At 37.5% G+C, this 22,234-nt stretch overlaps 1 protein-coding gene across 1 annotated transcript in view; it reads right to left on the bottom strand.

Moving 5' to 3' along the window:
• plxnd1 (plexin D1) overlaps positions 1-22,234 on the bottom strand; it is a 172,160-nt gene that overhangs the window by 30,996 nt on the left and 118,930 nt on the right. The window contains exons 22-30 of the mRNA XM_028454162.1: positions 20,420-20,532; positions 16,214-16,318; positions 13,922-14,052; positions 10,150-10,348; positions 9,919-10,065; positions 8,399-8,555; positions 7,937-8,040; positions 3,332-3,395; positions 1,052-1,086 (exon numbers count right to left, since the gene is read on the bottom strand). Of these exons, the coding sequence (XP_028309963.1) occupies positions 1,052-1,086; positions 3,332-3,395; positions 7,937-8,040; positions 8,399-8,555; positions 9,919-10,065; positions 10,150-10,348; positions 13,922-14,052; positions 16,214-16,318; positions 20,420-20,532 (1,055 nt within the window). The remainder of the gene's footprint in view (positions 1-1,051; positions 1,087-3,331; positions 3,396-7,936; positions 8,041-8,398; positions 8,556-9,918; positions 10,066-10,149; positions 10,349-13,921; positions 14,053-16,213; positions 16,319-20,419; positions 20,533-22,234) is intronic.

The raw sequence follows: 22,234 nt of genomic DNA, 5'->3' as shown, positions 1-22,234 counted from the left end.
AGCAAATTATCTGAACTCGCTTACAATTCAATCATGATTACAACAGCAACCGTTTTTTTCAATTGCAATTACAATTATAAATATGCAATATTTGTAATCAATTATCAATTACGCAATTACAATTATAATTGATCCCAACCCTAGTTAGTGTTAGGAGCATTGATTATTTTTCTCAATGAAACCTCCTGAATGGTTCCAGTTTGGAATAGGGAATCAAAGGCAGGGCACGGGTCAAAGCATGTCATTCAAGGTTTGTCCATACCGTACACGTTCATCAAAAACGTTTGTGAAGGTGTATCAGTTTAGAGTGTGTGGAGTGTGTGTAATAGGGGTTAAGGTTAAGGTTAGGGTAACAAAGGGTTAAGGTTAGGGTACCGAACGAGACTTACTGACAGACCTACATGACACCTTATCCATGCTAATGACAGGTGCCATGTCATAATCATAACAGCATAATGTCAGCCTTTATGTATAAAACATAAAGTAAAGTTTTATCAAAGAAAGAATCTATTTGTTATTAAACCCAACTTTGAAGTATAGTTTAATGCATTTATGTAGATGGACGCGATCTGCTGTTTGTTGTCATATGGTGAATTGGCCATCGTCAGCTTCCGTAGATTTGACTTCATTAGCAGACTTTGGACTTTTGTCACAATACTGTATTTTGAGTTCATTTTCAAAATGTCGACTTTAATCTAGTTTTTCAACTTTAATCTCGACATTTCGACTTCATTCTTGATTTGTCAAAAAATGATTTTCTCCATCAGAACTGGCCCTAATCTGCTTCCGTACCGTACTCACCCAACAAACTGTGTTCAGAGGAATGTATTATTCCTAGGTCAAAAGGCCCAGATCTTGGCTAATGTTTTTTCTTTTTTTTTTTTAAAGCTTCAGCGCTGTGGTGTTTTCTCAGCAGCTTCCTTCCTCACTTCCATTCACCCCCATTTTCTCTGTCAACAGGTCTGACTAACACTGGCACGCGGGAAAGCCCCGATAATGAACGCAGGCATTTATATAAAAACACTCTGATTGCTGAAGAGGGGATACTCACCAAGTGTATGTACTTCTCTGTGTCGAGATCTTTCACTGAAATGGGGGTAAAACAGAGCATAAGACAATGTGTAATCAGTAAGGAGGACGATAAGAGCAGACAGGAGGATGGAGGAGAAAGATTGACAGAAGAGAGAGAGAGAGAGAGAGAGAGAGAGAGAGAGAGAGAGAGAGAGAGAGAGTGAGAGTGAGAGAGAGAGAGAGAGAGCGCATGCAAGAGGAGAAAGTGATTAAGGTGGACTGTGGGCTGGAAGGGGAGGGGAGCTGTCTGAGAGAATGAAAGAGAAAGATTACGAGTGAAGGAAGGGAAAAGAAAAAAAAGGAGATTAGGGAAGACAGACACACGGAGTCTGTGATTGGCTCTGGTGCCGATGTAATGAGATGGTAATACTCTGCCAAACGCTGGGAAAAAAAGAATAAATAAGAACAGTGAACCTGACTAGTTTATATATAAATCTAAAGACAAACACAGGCATGCATGAACAGATATGAGTTGAAGTGTACATGCAGACAAGTATTCAGACACAAAAACAAACACTGTACACACACACACACATACATACATACACACGGAGAGGCAAACACAAAGGCTTCTCATTACACAGGTCTCTGCCAGAGATGCTGCTGCCCAGCGGGCCTGGGTCCAGACCCTCTGCACTGATCACAGGCAGCCAGGACAGTGTTTTAAATTAGCCGCACAGCACTACAGGCTCATAACAACCTCTTGATGCTTTGAAGAGGGAGCCAGGTTTGGTGCACATAAGCCTATTTTTGGCTCAGCGTTAATGAGAAGAGTGGCCATGATGGACAAAACCTAACAGGACTAAGCTCTGGTCTGGTACTGATTATGTAAGGTATGCCCTTGACAGAGAAGTGACGGACCCATTAAAGATTGTACATAAACTCAACAGGTATTTTATTCTTAGCTGGAGATGGACAATGGGCCGACATGAGGCCGACTTTCACTAATGGACTACATTTATAATCAGAACAAAGAGCTGCGTTAGAGTTGAGCAGCTGATTAGCAGAGGTGTAGAGAGTACTGATATGTAGAAGTATTGTTACTTGAATGAAATTGTACTCAAGTACAAGTAAAAAGTAGCTCAATTAAATTAGTACTCAAAGTAAAAGTAAAAGTTATTTTCACCCCCCAACGTTTATTTTTGGTAATAAATCTTGCCATGGTTCCCTTGCATACAGTAAACATCTCATGTATAAACTTAAACATGAAGAGACCAAATCTTGCACAATTCTTAAGAAAAAAAAAATAACACCAATGAATTTCATTGAAAATTAAGAAATTCCCAGCATTGTAAGTAGGTCTATGGTGCCATTGTGCCATGTAGGTAACAAAATAAGATAGGTAGAAACTAAAAACATATGGATTATGATCAATGTGCCTTCATGAACTGTTGACCTGAAATCAGTACAAAACTGTGGATTAAGATACTTTTTAAAAAAATTATTTACTCAGTAACAGTTCAGTGTAGATATGTAATGAATTAATTTCCTTTTTTTAAAAAAGTAAAATGACTGATTTAGAAATGTACTTAAAAAAAGTACAAATACCCAAAAAAGCAACTCAATTACAGTAATTATTACAGTAATTGACATATATAAATATAAAATAATATGTAAATATAATATAAAATAAATATAAATATATATAGTAATATACTTATACAGATACAAAGGCATCTGTATAAAATAAAAGGTTTGTCAAAATGCATAATGCTTTTTTAAATAAAATAACACAAATTACATCAATTCAAAATTAAAAAAAAATTCTCAGACTCTAAGTATAGTTACATTTATGAACTCGAACTATGATGTGATGCATTTGACTGTTGTCTGGTCATTTAATTTCTTTGTAGTTTCACAATGTCCGTTGATCATTTTAAAACGAAAAATAATAATTTACTCTGTAACGGTGGGGTGTGGAAATGTAACGAATTACTGATTTTAAAACGCAATAAAATAACTCATAAAAGCAATTCAATTACAGCAACGTGAGTACTTGTAATCCATTACTTTCACCTCTGCTCATTAGGTGTTTAGGTGTGCATTAGTCGTCTGTGTTTTAGGGACGTTAGAGTGTGTGGTTTCATGTGTGTTTACATGAGTGTATCATGTTCTCCTGATCATCTAAGCATGTGTCGCCTCCCGTGATTTAGTGCATGTCTGTATTTACCAAAGTGTGAGTGCGTGAGTGCATGTGTGTGTGTGTGTGTGTGAGAGACCAAGCGACAAGAAGGAGTGGGTGTGTTTCAGGCTGGCTTACCTCTCCCCAGGGAGTTGTCCTTCTTGTCTTTCATGCTCATGGCCAGTGATGCCCCCTCTGGGATCTGTGAAGGGGCAGAAGGAGGAGAAGAAGAAGAAAGGAGAAGGTGAGCGAAGGAGAGAAAACAAGAGAGGACAGAGGTCGTTGGGTCAGGGGTGAGCTGTGGTGCACTAGAACAGCGTCATTAAGCAATGCCCTCGAGGGGAAGCTAGGTGTTGAGAGGTGTGTGTGTGTGTGTTGATCTCCTACACGAGCCTGGCTGGACTCATTAAAGTCAACCCGAGGTGAAATGGATTGAACAGCCTTGCCAGTGAACCCAGACTGTTATAGTACACGTTCACAGCACCGTCCCAAAAATCTAAACAGAGCACTTAACAAGTACAGGTAGGAGGTCAAAGGTCACGAGTCACCAGGCGTCTGTTCATTCGTTCATAAATAAACTAAGACAGAAGCAAACACACATAGAATCAACACTCTTGAAAGGAAATCAGTCAGTGCACTTTGTTTGTTGTTTCTTTTTTTTAAGGTAAAATTACTGCAAAACTTTACATAAACATAACAAAATGTGCATATTTTATTTATACATAACACATGTTTTTATATTTTTACTTTCCCTAAATGCTGCACGTGGGATTCATGTTCAAAGCGTTGAATAATAGTTAGTTACACTGTGAGAGGTTAAATCCACCTGTCTCCACAAACTAGCTGCAAAACACACCTTATTCCTGCATGTGCTACTTCCTGGTTATGTGTGCAACTTCCTGTACGATGACTACAGCTCAACTCGGGCTATGTTACTACGATACAGGGATATTTTCCTCACATTTTTTTTCAATAAAACTAAAACCATTCTGTTATAAACAATATTGTCTGGTTTTAGACGTTTAAAGAAGTTTTGGAAAAAGGTTGAGATGTTAACAATCTGCAGAGAATACCTGAAACTAAATTAGAAATTTGTGAAATTTTTTTTTTTTTGGTTTGTCAGGTTAAATAAAATTCTTAATAGTTATTCTACACAGAGACAATTGCAATACATCTAGAAAACTAACTTCCAATTCAACATAAGCGACAGGCAATACATTTGTCAGTAATATATCACTTTATCTCCTCTTAAGTGTTTAAAAATAAAGCTTAACCGAAACTCAATCGCTTCATTGTTTTACTGATTTGCTGCTTGCGAACTGCAGCATTTACAATCTTACAGGAAATGTTATTTATATGTATTTTTTTAACTAATATTTAAGTAAACTACTTTAATCTAATAGTTTTTGTTGTGGCAGGCACCTTTTTTTCTAACAGTAGATAACGAAAAAACTGCTGTAAAATAGTCCTGTAATGAAATCTCCAACCAGGCTCTGTTTGAATAAGTAATTGCCTTTTAAACCTAAAGACTATCTGTGTGACCTTTAGCGACAACAGCTGCAGGAGTTTGTAATGAGTGTACAGTAGATGAGTTCATTAAATCACAGGAAAAATACCTTCTTTTTTTTTAATTGTTGTTCACATACATTACAGAGTTTCTAAGCATAAAGAGGATCTTGGGAAAATGTTGCAAAACTCGACACTCCCGTGGAGGTCCATTATTGTTCCATGTTTTCTTCATTTGGAAAGAACGATTGTGTAACCTTAAAACTGTGTTCTATTCTGTTCAGACATTTCTTCAGATTCAAGTAGGATTCGATGCTTTTCAAAGAATCTTATTCAGATTTATCCTTGTCTGATGATCTTTTAAACATGTAAAAACTGAGTGTGCGACAGTCAGATAAAGCAAAAATTAAAGAAATCAGTAAGATTTTAGGCGCAAATACTTTTCTGTCGTAGTTTATTCACAAAATTCACAAAAGTAAAAGGTTTATATAAAAGTAAAAAATATATAGAAATGTAAAAAGTCAGCAACTGGTGTCTCTTAATTTTTGTTTTAGTTTCCTCGACGTCAACAATTTATGGTTTGTGATATGTCTATTTTTCCATCTTAAGTCTCCTAAAAACGTCCTAAATAGGAGTTGACACACAGCTAAAAGTTGGAAAACAAAAATCTCCAAGGTACTGGAACAGAATGAAGAAAACAATTATGTGTTTGGGGGAAGATTTACTAAAAAAAAAGAGTTTATAGTTAGGGAATGTGGAATCAGCAAAACAAGAAACAAAACAGAGACAGCATAAATGCAAAACCAAAAAAATCTACTCTCCTGCAACTGGCGGCCCGAGGGCCACATGCAGCACCTTGAGCGAAATGTGTGCAACCCACAAATGGAGAAAATTATTTCAAAAACTCAAAAAATGACAGAAATATACACCAAATGGCAACAAAAATACACAAAATGACTAAAAAAAAAGACACAAGACAAGAACAAAAATACAAATAAAACTCCAAAACCACAAATCAAAAAAAGACACAAGATGGCAATAAAAAAATATGCACAAAATGACTCAAATAACACATCAATCTGCAATAGAAAGACAGAAAAATTACTCGAAAAACGCAAACATTAATAAAAAAAAAAATACATAAATGACAAAAAAAATGCACAAAGAGATTCCAAAACACACAAAACAAGAACAAGATTAGTAATACACAAAAATGAAAAGAGAAAAGTTCAAAACAACTACAAAAACACACAAAACCCTTTGCTCTTTCCTGTATTAATGCTCAATATTCTAAATGCTGACATGAATGTTGAAAATGTGGCCCTTGGATCAGATACAATCACATTTGTGTGGCCCCCGCTCTGATAAAAGTTGCCCATGTCAGCTCTAAAATGTCTGAGAACACTTTTGCTTTGTGTTGATGAGCAGATGAGGCATTGTAAAAGCTTAAGAAAACTCTTTGTTTCCCTATCCCCTTGATTTAACATTTTTACTGGTAATGCATTGTAAAATCTCCTTCTGCAAACGACCCATGGGATGTGATTGTAAAAATGGAACATAAAGCAGCAGCAGCACAAAGTGACACTAACAGACACTTCTGCTGTGTGCAGCTCCACATAAATATCATATATTCTCTTGTTTATGTGGTGTTATCACCTTCAACACCAACTCTGCTTCTCAATCAAGAACATGTAGAACAGTGGTCACCAACACGGGGTCCGTGGGCCCCAGGGAGCCCACATGGACCATGTGAGGTGCCCTCAGTGGCTCTAGTCACCAATGAGCTCCATCTAAAATCTGATTTATTTTGCAGGATTCAAACTCACAAAGATAAATACATATTGACTAATGTGATGAAGTTTTAGTATTAAATGAAACATCTTTCATAGTTTATTTTCACTGAAACATTGTGACAAATGTTTTTAAGTGTTGCAGATGTGGTGTATGGGTTGTGGTATTTAATATATATACATATATGATATATAACATATATATATATTTTTTTTTTAAACGCAAGGTGGATTTTTGTAAAATATGACGTTTTACAAATGTAACATGATATACGATTAGTTAAAAGCAGTTTGTTGGTAGCTAGGAAAATAGGAAGACAGTGGCGGATGCTTTAAGACTACAAGGGAACCTCAGCTTCCCCTAAAATCAGTGGTCAAATATGTAGTGTTGTGTGTACATTTCATTGACTAAATATATGACAGAACACGTATGTTTAGTTCAGAATCAGCTTCTTATAACAGGAAACTGACAGTGACAGCGTGACGTTCTTCATTCATTACCGCAGCGTCACAGTGTTAATAAACAGTGGTGAAGTTCAGCTTCAATTGACTTCAATGGGAGAGGATTTAGTGGTTGATCCACTGCAGTCAAACTAGACGCTCATTGGATAAATGCTCGGTTATGACGCACTTAGTCCCGCCCATCGGACGCCGGGCTTCACAGGAGGTCTATGGAGCAGTGGGCTGGATCCGTCTGTTCCGGACGCTGGAATAATGGATGATGATTGGATGATCTGTCTCAGGCTAATTCAATTTTGATTGACAGCGAAATGAGCCAATCAGAGAGTATGACGTTGTAAGCACACAGGCGGGTTTTTCAAATATTTCAGTCTGTTGCTCTGTGTTGACACAGAGACTTTGCTGATCCTCTCATAGCAAATTAACTTCTGACAAACCTAGTGTCTGTTTTTGGTGTTTGTGGAGACTGTTACTGCTTGTGTTGTGAGACTTTTGACCAAACACTCACACTCCAGCGCGCAGCAGCTACGCGCATGCGTGCGTGTGTGATAATCTACAAATAGTTGTTGACAACAAAATGTGAATTCTACTAGAATTCACATTTAAATAAACAGATACATTTTCTGAAGTAGGCAGAAAATGAGCTTCCCCTGCATGAAAGACCAGCAGCCGCCACTGTAGGAAGATGATAGTTTCTATGAATTGTAATGAAAATGAAACTATCTCCTAAATTAGGAGACATAAATTGTTGATAATTAAACATGTCCTACCTTTTTAAGTTACTGCTATAGCCTTCCTTATTATCTTAGCCTCTAATTAAAGTTAAAGCGTGAACATTTAGTATTTAAGAAGTGCTTTTCTAACTGGTCGCTCTATTCAGTACCTATGAAGTAGCTCACAGTTTCAAAAAGGTTGGTGACCACTGATATAGATGCGTAATGATGGCTCTGACACACACACGCGTGCGCACAAACACACGTGCACACACCTTGTAATGGAAGACTGTGTTGAGTTTTTTTCGACCATCCTCCATCAGCGAGGAGTTGTCCAGGTCCTGCAGGAGCTTACTGTTGCTGCCAGAGTCAAACCACTCTGGAGGATAAAAGAAAAGTAAAAAGAACATTGAGGTGTCAGACAATTTCATCCTAAATTTAGGAAAGCGTATGCGAGACAGGCGGCCGCCGCGCTCTAACTCTGTGTCACGACCTGTGGAAATGTTCTCGGGTCATTAATCAAATCAGCTCTGCAGGCTCCACAGCTTTTGAAAGCAATAACTCTTTGTGATTATGACTGTACACTCTCCTCAATGCATTCTGTCATTTATTATATTGCTGCCTCAGGTTACTTGGGCTTCATGGGAGGAATTGACCTTTTGCAAAGGAGATTACTACGTCTTGCAGGGTTGGGGAGGGCAGAGGATGAGAATAATCAGAGAAAAAGGTGCTCTTACCCAGGTCCACATCCTCTGCTCGGGGCCACTGGGAGAATGGCAGGTTTTTATAAAAAGCTTCGATGATTTTTTCCTTAACTTGGCAGATTGTGTCAGTATTCATGACCTTGACGGGCAGAGAGTCCATGCCACAGCCTTGGAAGGACACGTTGATGTTCTGGAAGAAGAAATGCAGAAGAACGTAATTATAGCTGATGTGCAGCAATAGTCGGGGCCAGGCCACTTTAGGCATTTCGAAAAGCTGTCAAAAATTCAGTTATTCAGACAAAAATCGGAAAATACACAAATTTATAGTGGTAATCTGTTTTTAATCACAATTTATCTTCTTCATAATTAAAACTGATTTTTTTTGTTTGTTTTTTAAAAAGCCACTTTTGCTTTGACTTCGATTGTTTGCATTAGACCGAAATTCAAAGTGCTGTTAAAAAAATAATAAAAATGTATCAGCTTTTGGAAAAAAATTCTGATATTTTCGAAACATCATCTACCATGACTTCAAAATGTTGTCATTTTATAAAAAATAAAGATTGAAAAGGTATTAAGCATACATTTCTAAGTATGTGTTTACAATACCGTTGATAGTCAAACCTTTTGATGCACTATAGCAGACATAGGCAACTGGGCCCCAAAACCAAATTGTAATTCATGAAGTTATTCAAAGAACAACATAACACACAAAACTACAGAAACACAGAAAACCACAGCAAAAGGAACAAAATGTCAACAAAAGTACACAAAATGACAACAAAGACAAACTAAACAACCACTTAAACACAAAATACCTTCAAAATCAACAACATATACAAAATGAGTTCAAAGACACACTAAATACCAGCGAAATTGCACAAAATGACAGAAAAATACATGAAATGACAACAATAATATACAAATATCACAAAAACACACTTGTTAAACACACAAAAAGGCAACTAAAATGTGCCTTACTGACAAGAAAATAGACAAAATGAATTAAAAAACACACCAAATGTCTAAAAACTCAAAAACACCAAAACAAAAAACAAAAAAACCCCACACAAAAGGACTACATAGACAAAACTCCTTGTTCTTTCTTGTGTTAATACTCAGATTAGTCATTATTCTAAATGCTCTGATAGAATTTGACCATCTCTCTCAAAAGCTACATTTCTGATAAACCACATATCTGTGTCGATGGTTCGTGTAGGACAGTCTGAACATGAGCTGTAGGAGATAGGTTTAATAAGTTTTACAGTTTTTGAAAAGAAAAAAAAAACAGTGATGGACTTAATCACTTGCAATATATTTAAAGGTACAAACGTTTCTTCAGTGTTGGGGCTACATTTTGCGAAAAGTTGCAAATCTGTAGCACATATGGTTGATTTGTTGTGAATTTTTAAACATTTTGAACTTTAGAGACTTGCTGTAGCGCCACCTTTAGGGCTTTTGACCTGATTTTACAGCTGAGGAAATTTGAAAGAAAGAAAGGAAACAAGAAAGAAAGAAAAACATGCAGGCCCCTGTATTCAGTGTATATATCGGACCTGCGGCTTGGCTTCGATATTCTCCCGGAGCAGCCATTCCTCATTGAGGGTGTAGCGAGCTTTCCCAGTGATGGCGTCTATGGAGCCTTTGTTGATCTGTTGCTTGATTGCACACAGCAGCAGGAAAAAAGGCTCACCCACTGTTTCCTGAAGAACGTACACCCAAAGTGGAGTTAATCCTCAAAGCTAAAGTCTCTGATATTATTAACAACTCCTTGTCTCTGTCATTACCTTGAGGTAGCTGTACATGCAGATAGACATCCAGTTCGTCAGCATTTTCTCCACCACAGACTCCGTGCGGCGCAGCATGAGTTTAGGATTCTTGGAGGCCGAAGCATCAATCAGGTCCACCAGCAGATCCTTCATGATGCTGGTGTAGTACTCCAGTTTGCCATGGAGGGCGATGGTGAGCAATGATGCCAAGCTGCATCTAAAGAGCGGGAAAAGAAGATTAGCAGAGCGGGAAAATGAAGAGAAACCAGCTTTTTTGCAAACATGCTGTGTCAGTGCGCGGTCAGAGGAGTATTCAGAAATAGCAACATTACAGGAACCACAATAGGACTTAGCACCTGTGAGCGCAGTGCCAAATTTAAGCTAGATCTAATGCAAGGAGTGTCTGAGTCAGTGACTCCAGAGGTGGAGGGGATTTCCTCAACAAAGCCCCTCAAATCCAGCCGAAGGAGGGTTCCATTAGTCAGAGAGTGCTGAGGCTGTGCTGGGACAGCAATGTGGGCCTGCCTGCCTTTGGAATTTCTGTTTAATTCACAGTGACTCCATTTTGGGAGTAAATACAGACAGGCCAGAGTTCTCATTAAGATTGAAGACTATTTATCACCTTGTTCACCATTATTCATTAAAGGTCAATCCTAAATTATTCTAATCCAAACCTTTGTGGGCCTGTCTGTAGGATCATTGTGTAACACCAGGTCTAGAACTCTTAGGTATGTGTGGTCTTTTCCAGTCCCTACAGTTTCAAAAGTCCTAAAAAGCCTTTTCATCTTTAAATAACTGGAGAGTTTTAATGAATTCCCCTTTGGATTTAATGTCCATGTTCGTCTGTGAAATGTCATATTTACTTAGTACTCATACTAAATTTGACGTCAAAATTAGTATGTAGAGCGTTACATTAGAAATTATGAAAAGATTATGCACTTTTAGTTTAGGGGCCAAATACGGACCAGTTTGATCTCAAGTGGGCCGTAGATATTAGGTGGGGGGAAAAGAACAACATTATTGTCCCCTAGTTTTCAATATCAGACCAATTCACAAATTTTTGAGTGATGTAGAGGTATTTTGTGGAATTTGCAAGATTTGTGGAAATATTGAGAGTTCTTTTTACAATTTGCAGTTAAAGATGACTGCATTCATGTGATATAAACCAAGGAAAAATAAAATACAAGCCCCTCTGTCATTTTTATTTTCTCCTGCGGGCCGAATTGGAGGCTCTAAAGGGCCGAATTTGTTCCCTGGGCCTTGAGTTTCACACATGTGCTGCTGTATATCAGGACATTTTTTAAGTATGCACGGTGGGCACACTAGTCAAACTCAACCGCCCCATGATGCATTGCGAACGGAACGTAAAATTGTTTTAGCTTTAAGCTAAAAATCAAACATCTAATTTTCAAAATAAAATGTTCACTTCTTGTCCTCCACTAGTTTTTTAATGCGTTTGTAAATACTTTCTTGTTTAAAATGCTCTAGAACTTTCAAACTGAGATATTTAGCCTCAATGTGCTAACTGGAACGATCACCATCCTAACCATAGTTATAGTATATAGTAAATACTCATTGAGTTTGTAGTGTATAGAACGGAGTGAACACAGCCTATATCTGCCTGTAAAGGTTCACCTCACTGTGTTAGAGTTGCAATAGCCTACATTGTTTTGCTTGCATTTAGGAATTGTTTTTTTTCATCTCCTGTGAGATGATTCTGTGTTATCATTATCAACTGATAAATATGCCACTACGTTAATGTCCAATTAGCTCTCTGCCTGCTCTTTATGTTCCTGCTGCTATAATGGGAGAGGTGGGAGTGAGACGAGCAAATAAAAAAGGTCTGAGCCATAAAACAAAGTCACGACTGGATAAAAGCTCTGCTGGGATGTAGAATCAAAACATGACTTTGTAACCTCAGCTTTACCTCAGCAATAGTCATGGCTTTAAAAAGTAGAAAACTTTATCTTTCATACTTTAAAGTCAATTATAAGCACAGATAAATGAGGCTCTCTGCTCATTAAATATTATTACCTCTGCCAAAAAGGTAATATTTTTTATTATTTATTTGTTTGTTTGTCTGTTAACAGGATTACACCAAAAGTACTTCATGGAATTTGACAAAATTTTAACCCATGATAGACCTTACATGATGGAAGATTCCATTACATTTTAAAGGGGATTTGGATCATGATACCAGATCAACTCTAAAAATCCATATTGACCATCAATAGCAAAATTTCAAAAATTAATATCTTGTTTTGTAATTGACCGATCTTTATGAAATTTACCTCAGTTATGTCACGTTGGTTCCTCAATTATCCCACTGAGTTTAATCTGGATCTGAAGTGTATATTTCCCAAAAAATGCCCATACATTTGAAGCTACTCTATGATTATTAATGGGATAGAAATGTATTCCAAGCCTTTTAAAGTGTGAATGATTATGGTACAATGACCGGGATTACTGATCCGGATAACTGCCAATATCTGGAAAAGAGGAGATTTGGTGCTTGGTGGAGGTTTGCGATCTCATCAGTGCTCTTGTTTGATTGTGCAGATAAATCTGCAGCAGCCACCATGTATGAAATAGAATTTGGAACTAGTGCTTGGATATTTCATCCATTTCTCCATCTCATATTTTGATAGGATTTTACTTGAAGTTTTATACATAATGCTGATATTACAGTGTCATTAACATGAATAACATGTCACAAAGGCTGTTATTAAGTGTTGTTCGCTAAATTATGACACCTTTGGAGCGATGTTGGCATTTTTTGGGTTAGGTGGAGGAATCTTGTGGGGTTAGGTAGGGATAGACATTGTATGGAATAACGAAAGACATTTTTGAAAGGATAATGATAAAAAAAACTAAGTACAGATAATAAAAAACAACTAAAATTAGAATATAATCAAATTAGGAAGAAGCAAATTTTCCTTTTCAATCTTTCTGTGTTAGTTAAATCAAGGCCGAGTCCCCTAGAGATTTTACTCTAGGGGACTGGGTCTGACAAGGTTAGGTAGGGATAGGGTTAAGGTCAGGGGTCAGGGGTTAGGATAATGAAGGCATAGGGTAACAAAGGGTTAGGGTAACAAACAACACTTAATGACAGCCTTCATAACACCTTTATCATGCTCATGACATGTGTCATATCATAATAATGACAGCATAATGTCAGCATAATGTGTTATGTAATATGTAATACTAAAATAACTCAAATGTGTACGGGAGAAAAGTGTCTGTATGGAAGGTTAACCTCAAGACTTTAGTATCAAATTAAACTACATTTTAAAGGGGATCTGGATCAATTTACTGATTCTGGATCAATTTCAAAAATCCATATCACTCATCATTGTCAAAATTTAAAAAATTCATATTTCGGTTTGTAATTGACCAATCTTTATGAAATGTGACTGAGTTATGTCAAGTTGGTTCCTCAATTACCCCACTGAGTCTAATCCAGATCAGATGCAGACTTAGTTTTTCCTTGCGATTTTTCCACAAAAATGCCGATACCTTTGGACCTACTGTATGGTTATTAACTCTGAACCTGGTTCCTCTGGAGATTTCTTCCTATAAAAAAGAGGGAGTTTTTTCTTCCCACTGTCGCTAATTGCTTGTTCATGTCGATATTGATGGGTTCTTTCTTTCTTACTATGGACTATATTTTGTTAGGCACTTTGAGATGACTTTGTTGTAATTTGCGCTATATAAAAAAAGTTGAATTGAAATGAATTTGAATTAATGGGATAAAAATTTCAGAGTCAGAGAGTTTAATGAACATGGTTACCTGTCCCGGATGGCGAAGTCCTTCTGCTGCTCCAGGGCGTGGACAAAGGTGACCAGGAAGTGCTTGTTATTGAGAAGTGTAGCGAACAGGGCGATGCCCTCTTCTATATGTGGCTTTGTTGTGTTGTTTGTCTGATGGGAAAGAAAACAAGTCACTTCACCTTTACTGACACACACACACACACACACACATACACACACAGGTTCTCAGAATCTTACACACTTTTTTCTAAGCCCCTCCCACATTGGCTATCTGGACGTCCTTCTCCAGGCTCTGACTGTGTGTGATTGTCTCTAAATGTGCCGAGTCGACTTAATGAGTATGGCCTATCTACGTTGGTGACGACGCAGCAGCGGTGTGATGAAGTCTTCCCGCTGGACCGCAGCCATATGGTGTAGTTTGCAGTCTGACAGAAGGAGAACAGGGGTGTCCATTAAGATAAATGCCCGCCTGTGAGATTTATTTGCTGTGACCTGGAAAACACTTCCTGGGAAGACGATGTGGATCCAAGGCACTTCATCACGGTTAGACAGCCTCCCCCGGCTGCCGACCCAAAACTAGAGCAGCAATCTGCAGTTTCTCTCATTCCGATGCTGGAGCGCGAGCATGTTCGTGTGTTCACGTGCCAAAGTGCACGCCCACCCACACCTACTGTCTTTATACGCACAGTTTTCATTGAAAAGATATTTCATTTTTTTTTTAGCCTGTCATCATCATACGACGTACGATTTTTCATCCCATTACAAACAAAATTTAAAAATGCAGAAGAAAGAGCGCGTGACAAACTGTTGTCACACAGTGTAATGACCCCCCAAATATACAGTATATCCTACTCAAGTAGAAGTACTGTTACTTGACTGAAATTGTACACAAGTACAAGTAAGTCATACATAAAATACTCAAGTACAAGTAAAAAACAGCTCAATTAATTAGTACTCAAAGTAAAAGTTACTAGTCACTTTTTATTTTTGGTAATCTTGCCACGGTTCCCTTACATACAGTAAACATCTCATGTATAAGCTTAAAAAGGAAACAATGAAATCTTGCACAATTGGAACTTAATTTATTTTCCACAAAGGCATCTGTATAAAATAAAAGGTTTGTCAAAATGAATAATTCTGTTTTACGGTACCGTAATTAAAATAACACCAAGGAATTCAATTAAAATAAAACAATTCTCAGGCGCCAAGTATACTGTAGCTACATTTATGAACTTCAAAACTGAGAAAATAACTGGCATTCAATGCTGTTCAGATAGATAGAAAGATATTTATTTAGCTTTACTGTTGCATTCTAATGTTGTCTGGTCATTTTATTTGTTGTAGTTTCAAAATGTCCGTTGATCATTTAAATAAAAAATAAAAAAAATGAAAAAAAAAAAAAAAAAAATATATATATATATATATATATATATATAAATATAATAATTTACTCAATAATGATTAAAACGTACTTAAGAACAAGTAAAATCATGGAGATAGATTTGTGTCTTTATTATTCAATGCAAAAAAAAAACTTTTCAATCCAAAAAAATATATAAAAAATCAACGCAATTTCGATCAAAAATAAATAGTTTCAAGCAAAGAAAAAAGTGTTCAAGCACAAAAAAATATTTGAGATCCAAAAAAAATGTATTTGAACACTTTTTTTTCTTTGATTGAAAAGTTCCGCCCACCGTGGAACATTTGTGTCAAAATGATTCAAAAAAAAAAAAAAAAAAAACTTTTTTTTCATTTCAATCAACTTTTTTTGCTTTCAAACACTTTTTTTTTTGTTATTGAAAATATATTCTTTGATTGAAATGTTTTATTTTTTGAATGAATAATAAAGACACAAATGTACTATCCATAATATTACCCAAATACAAAAAAGATGACTTCAATATAAAAAAAAAAAACAACTTTTCAATCAAAGAAAAAAAGTGTCCAAATGTTCAAGTGTCTCACATATTTTATTTGCATTTAAAACGCTTTTTTTCTTTGAGTGATTGTTTATTTTTGATTGAAGTAAACTTTATATAAAATTACTGATTTAGAAATATACTCAAGAAAGTACAAGTACCCATAAAATCAACTCAATTACAGTAATGTGAGTACTTGAAATCCACTACTTTCACCTCTGAAAAATGCACAGTATGCTTTTCTTCTCATCCTCAACTACCCCCACCATGAAACCTTAATAAGCTACAGTGTGACCCAGTTAAGAAACCAAAGGAGCTCCAAAGGTCCCAAACCCAACACGCTCTGGCAGAAGAAAAGTTAACCCCTACAAACTAATGGTTTAACCCCTCACCTTCCAGTCCTGCAGCAGCGGGTGGGTTTCTGGCAGCACTCGGGGGCCCAGAGCGTTGTTCTCATAGACGGGCTGCACCAGACTCCTCTCGTAATCTGAACACATCTGCAAAAACAAATAAAGCACTGTAATACTAGAATCAACTGTCGCCCCCAAACACAGAGAGATGGATAGAGAATGGAAAACAAAAGGAGTCGAACATGTGATGTTGGCGGAGAGTTTGGCAGAGAGCCTCCAACCAAAAAAAAAAAAAAAAAAAAAAAAACGCAATTTCTCAACTAGGCCTGAAATGAAATGAGCATGAAAAGGAAACATGACACCATGACATGGAATGTGATAATGGGCTTTAGAGACAAAGTGAGCCAGAGCTAAGAGGCAGCATTTGAATGCAGTCCGTCACTTTAGGACGGTTACATTTGGCTGGTATTTAAACTGTGTCTAACAGTGTTTTGTAAGCGTGTAATCTCAGACAAGCAGAAGCTCCCGTCAAAAGTGAACACATTGAGGGTCACGAGTGCAAAACTTTCTGTTTTAAGAAAAAAACACAAAAGCTGAACTCATGAAGGTCAGTTTCAGACCAAACATATACAGACGAGTAAATTACCCTAATAAATTAGTTTTACAACTACATTGTTGTTAAATCTACAAATTAAAGTGAAGCAGGTAAACTAGCATTGCTTAGAATGCTGCAATGCCTGGATTTAAGGTGAAATGTCAGCTGGCACAAAATTTTAACTCATTTGCACCATTGCCTGATTAAAACATTTGTTATTTTTTGGGCCTTTTTGACGTTCGTCTTTCACTGCTTTTAAAGGGCTGTGGTCGTGATTTTGTGGTTATGAGGCAGGGAATTATCAGCTGTATCTGGCAACGCTGTAGAGTTTCTCTGTTTGAAATGGCATACTGATGTACTACTCATAATAAATCTGACGTCAGAATTAGTATGTAGTGCGTTCACATTAGACAGTATGGAAAGATGAGTATGCGTGAAATACCTGGATGCATACTACGTTGGGACATTTTTTAAGAATACGCGGTGGGCACACTAGTCATATTCAACCTACCCATGATGCATTGTGAGAGGAACGTAAAATCGTCCTGGAACCAGTGTCATGTACTGAGTTCACATCGTACTGAGATTGTATATGCGCATGCGCGCACATGCGCACTACCAAATTTTGTTTATTTTTGTTTTCAAAGTGAACGGACGTGTTTTATTTGTTTATTGGATTATGTTAGTTTTAGGGTTATAATCTCAGTACGGAGGTAAACTCAGACCGTGACAAGCTAAACGTCAAACATCCCCTTTTCAAAACAAAAGATTCTCTTCTTGTCTTCCATTAGTTTAACGCTTTTGTAAATAGGGCTCTTGTTTTGAAGTTAACCAGAAGTTGTGTCAGTAGCACAATGGCGGGTCGCTGAAAATCATGTCGGCATGAAATGTGTTTACTCAAGTTTTATGGATCAAATGAGCACATGTTGATATTCTACTTGGTCAATTTCTCGCTTTTTTTTGCAATTTTCAGAACTTTCAAAGGTGGAGAATCAACAGAAATATTTAGCCTCAGTTTGGAAGTATACTTCAGTGGGAACGGTCATCATCCGACTCCTCCGAACCATACTAATAGTATATAGTAGACAGTATATACTCATTGAGTTTGCAGTGCAAAGTACGGAGTGTGACATTTTGAACACAGCCAAAATTGTGGCCATACCATTCATTGCCCGATCCCGTTAGATATCTGAAGCTAAGCAGGTCTGGGCTTGGTTAGTAGGTGGATGGGAGACCACTGAGAATTCCAGGTGCCACAGTGGGGTGGCAGTCACCTCAGTGGTATCTGTCATTGTGTCCTTGGGCAAGGCACTTCACCCACATTGCCTCGTATGAATGTAGTGTGTGAGTGAGTGTTAGTGGTGGTTGGAGGGGGCCGATAGCGCACTTTGGCAGCCTCGCTTCCGTCAGTCTGCCCCAGGACAGCTGTGGCTACAACAGTAGCTTACCACCACTAAGTGTGGAGTGAAAGAAAAAAAGTGTGTCCAAAAAAGCGCTATATAAAATTGATGCATTATTAAAGTTCTTTCCAACCTCTTGTGAGGCACATGTGACAGTATAGCGTAGTGCTATATTTAGCGCCACCTCGTGACATGGAGGAGCATCTGTAATGCATCAGCACTATTCATAATAATTGTTATAATATATCTCTTGATCAACTGCATAAAATACTTTTTAAAAAAATAAACAGTTACGTATAATTAGCAAAGTGGCTAAAAAATCCATTAAAATCAGGTGTGCTTTTTATGTTCTGTGTCCCAAATGTTTTGTACAATTTAGGTAAATGTCTTTGCTTTCCAAAGAAAACTCATTTATTTTTCATACTTTCAACCCAAATTGAGTCTTGCTGGGGCTGAGGTAGACAGCCAGTACATGCATTGCAGTCTGAACGTTGCCTATCTGAGCAGCTTTTAGAGCCCTGCCGGTTGAAATCCAGGCAACAATTTTGGATACATAATAAACAGCATAGCAGCAGCAGTAACAACATTTATGTTTTCCCCTCCAAGCAGCTTTTCAGCACTGTCCTTCGCTCAGTATCCGCTGTCTACCGCTCGCCAGGATGGCTGTCATTGCACAAGATTGTTTATAGCTCCAAAACAGTGTGGGTGTGAGGGCTGAGTAAAGAGTGCATTGAGAAATCAGGGAGAAAGTTCTCTTGTCTCAGTGCCTGCCATTGTTCTGTCTCCTTGAGAGCGCATGCCTGTGGTTTAAAGACAAAGCCCGCTGAGTTGTGTCTGTGTATACTTGTGGGAAAAACACCCACCCACAGATAGACCTGACGACCATACGTTCGTGGAGGATCGCACTCCAGAAAAATGCTGACCGACACAGAATTTATTACCTCTTCTCTAGAGCTCCAACCTCAGCTAAACATCAGGAATCTACTGTTTGTTTAAAAGCCTGGAGTGAAGCCAAACATATTATACTAAAATTACAGTTGCAAAAAAGGAAAATGGGACAGTTGGGTCACATCACAAATGAGTCACACATTTTGGTCTCAAAAAGTTCTGAATTTTTTACCAATTGCTCTGTAAATATTCAATAGGAACACTGTACATTTTTTTGTTTAATCGGATGAACACTTTTTGAGACATGGACAATTTAGTGAAGTCCTTATTTTTCTTCCTTTTTCAGCTTCCACATCAGGAACTACATCACATAGGAAACTGAAATTTGGTATAGTAATACAGCTCCACCTACTCTCTCAAAATATACAATTATTAGTGAAAAATGAATAAACAATAAATGGTTATAAGACACAGAGGCAAGCTACAATGTCCTCGAGTAAAGGATTTCCAATATCCGTGAGTGGTGAAATGACCCAAAAATTAAGTCACATGAAGAAAATTTGTTTTTCATATCAAGAAAGAGTAATCTTTATACAGAGATCCAATGTTTTTCTTACATTCCAACATGCAGTGATGGGCCAATGGAAATAGTAAAAAAAAAAAGAAGTATTTTACTGGAACTCAAGAGATTGTCACCCAAGAACCAACCATACAGTATATGTGACTAATCATTCGTGATGTGAACAGTCTATGTACATAGCTCAAAGCTGATCAGATTACAGGGAGCTGTAGCATATGCTAGGTTGTTTATTGAAGGACCAAACATGTTCCAGCCTCAAACCCCGACAAACTTTTTACCAATGTTGAGGGGCTGGAATGTCCACCAGATAGGATGTATAGCAGATCTATTTGCATATTCTAAGAGAGTACGTGACGCTGTATCACTAAACCAAATTGCAGTTTCCTATGTGGTGTATTTCTTGAGATATTGGAAGCTATACATCCTATCTAGTAAACATGCCAGCCCCTCAAAATGGGCTTTTTGGGCTCTAACATGTTTGGTCCTTCAGTAAACATGTTTGCATATGCCTCAGCTCCCTATAATTTGATCAGCTTTGAGCTACTGTATGTACATAGACTGTTGAACTCACTAATGATTTGTTACATCTATGCATCTATCGGTTCTTGGCTCCAGTCTTTTTTTTACCATTTCCATTGGCCCATAACTACATGTGGGAATGTCATTGAATTATTAAATAAAAATTGGTAAAAATGTCAAAATTATTTGAGACCAAAGCGCGTGGGATGTCCTAAAAATGTGTTGAATTGACTTGGAATGACCCAGTTACAAATCATGTCTCTCACCTTGGGAAAAAACGTGCGCGTGACAAACTGTTTGTACTCCAGAAATGGGATACCCTGGCTGCGATTCAGCTCCTTGGTCAGGTCCGTCATGTCGGTCTGCAGCTCCGCAAATCCTAAAAGGAAGAAAAGACATAGACATGCAAAATAGTTACCAAACAAAATAATTACCAAACCTCATAATTCTGCTTTCTGGCTTTTTCCGGCCACAGTACGGTGACAAATCTGCCCGTTGGTGAAGTATAGTAGTAATATCTGATAGATTTCTGACCATGTAATTGGAACTCGGGGAACACCATAACATTTCATTTTTTTACGATCCCAGTCCACATTCTGGCTGAAAACTTGATAAAGATGAATTAAAAAAAACCTCTGTTCTTGTTCCACCATCTCTGCCACATTGTGTTTCCCATTATGACATACAGGAAAATATTTGCCAAACAACCAATTCTGGAGCCAAATCCAGTCTGGGGCTGTGATCCAAAACACGTGGGGGCCAAGTGAGGTTTGCATTGGGTAACAGTACCAGTATATCCAGACATAGCCTCTGCATGCTAATATCAGAGCCACCGAATGGGTAACACGGACCAACACAATATAATGTTCCCTCTAATGAGGCACTGGAGATCTCTTTATGGAAAACTACTTCCTGTTTGAGTTACAATGGCAGTATACAGTCTGTGTTTCAGAGGTGTAAAGAGTACTGATATATACTAACTTGATTGAAATTGTACTCAAGTACAAGTAAAAACTAGCACAATTGCTTAGTACGCAAAGTAAAAGCTACTAGTTACTTATGTACTTATGTTTATTTTTGGTAATAAATCTTGCCACGGTTCCCTTGCATACAGTAAACATCTCATGTATAAACTTAAAAAGGAAGAGAACAAATCTTGCACAATTGGAACTTAATTTATTTTACAGAAAGGCATCTGTATAAAATAAAAGGTGTGTCAAAAATGTACAGTTCGTTTAAAAATAAAATAACACCAATTATTCTAAATAAAACAAATTCTCAGACTCTAAGTATAGCTACATTTATGAACTGAGAAAATAACCAGCATTCAATGGGGTTTTGGTGCGGTGCATTACGTTTAATCTGATTGCTCGGCTATGATGTAGGCTAACGCCTTTGCTTGTTGTCTGGTCACTTTGTATTTTTTGACACACACAGCAGCGAGAAGTACATACACATTCGTGCACACACGCAGAGACAGACGGGGATACACACACAATGGGTCTGTACATACACACATAGCTTGATGAACCCTCTGATTAGACCAGAATCTGTCACTAACATTACCACTGCAGAAAGGAGTTTGTCATTGAGGCTGTCAATCAATGCTGACTGAGGGCTGTGATTGGAGGAAACTCTCCTCCCTCCTCTCAGTTTATATAAGAGGGGCGGGGCCAACAGTGAAAATTGATGTTGCGCGATAATCCAAATAATCCGTCTCAGCCGATAGCAAAATTCAATTGTAATAGCCGGCGTTCAACCCATAAAGGGCAATAACTCTGACATAATACAACTAAATATGCAAAATTTAAATACTTTTACGAAAATGTTAAAAGTTTTTCAACAGCACTACTTAGTATCCAAATACATATGTATTCAGCAGAGAAAAGTGGGTTTGGGGTTTAGTTACTCTTTAAGAACAAGTAAAATTACTGATTTAGAAATAAACTCAAAAAAGTACAGATACCCATTAAAAAAACTCAATTACAGTAACGTGTGTACTTTCTCCTCTGCCTATTCGGTAGCATGGACCAACACAATATAATGTTCCCTCTAATGAGGTGCTGGAGATTTCTTTATGG

Source organism: Gouania willdenowi, chromosome 7 (assembly GCF_900634775.1).
Source record: "Gouania willdenowi chromosome 7, fGouWil2.1, whole genome shotgun sequence".
In the NCBI taxonomy this organism is placed as follows: Eukaryota; Metazoa; Chordata; class Actinopteri; order Blenniiformes; family Gobiesocidae; genus Gouania; species Gouania willdenowi.
The sequence above is the reverse complement of the archived record's forward strand: the minus strand, read 5'-3'. Positions and strand labels throughout refer to the sequence as shown.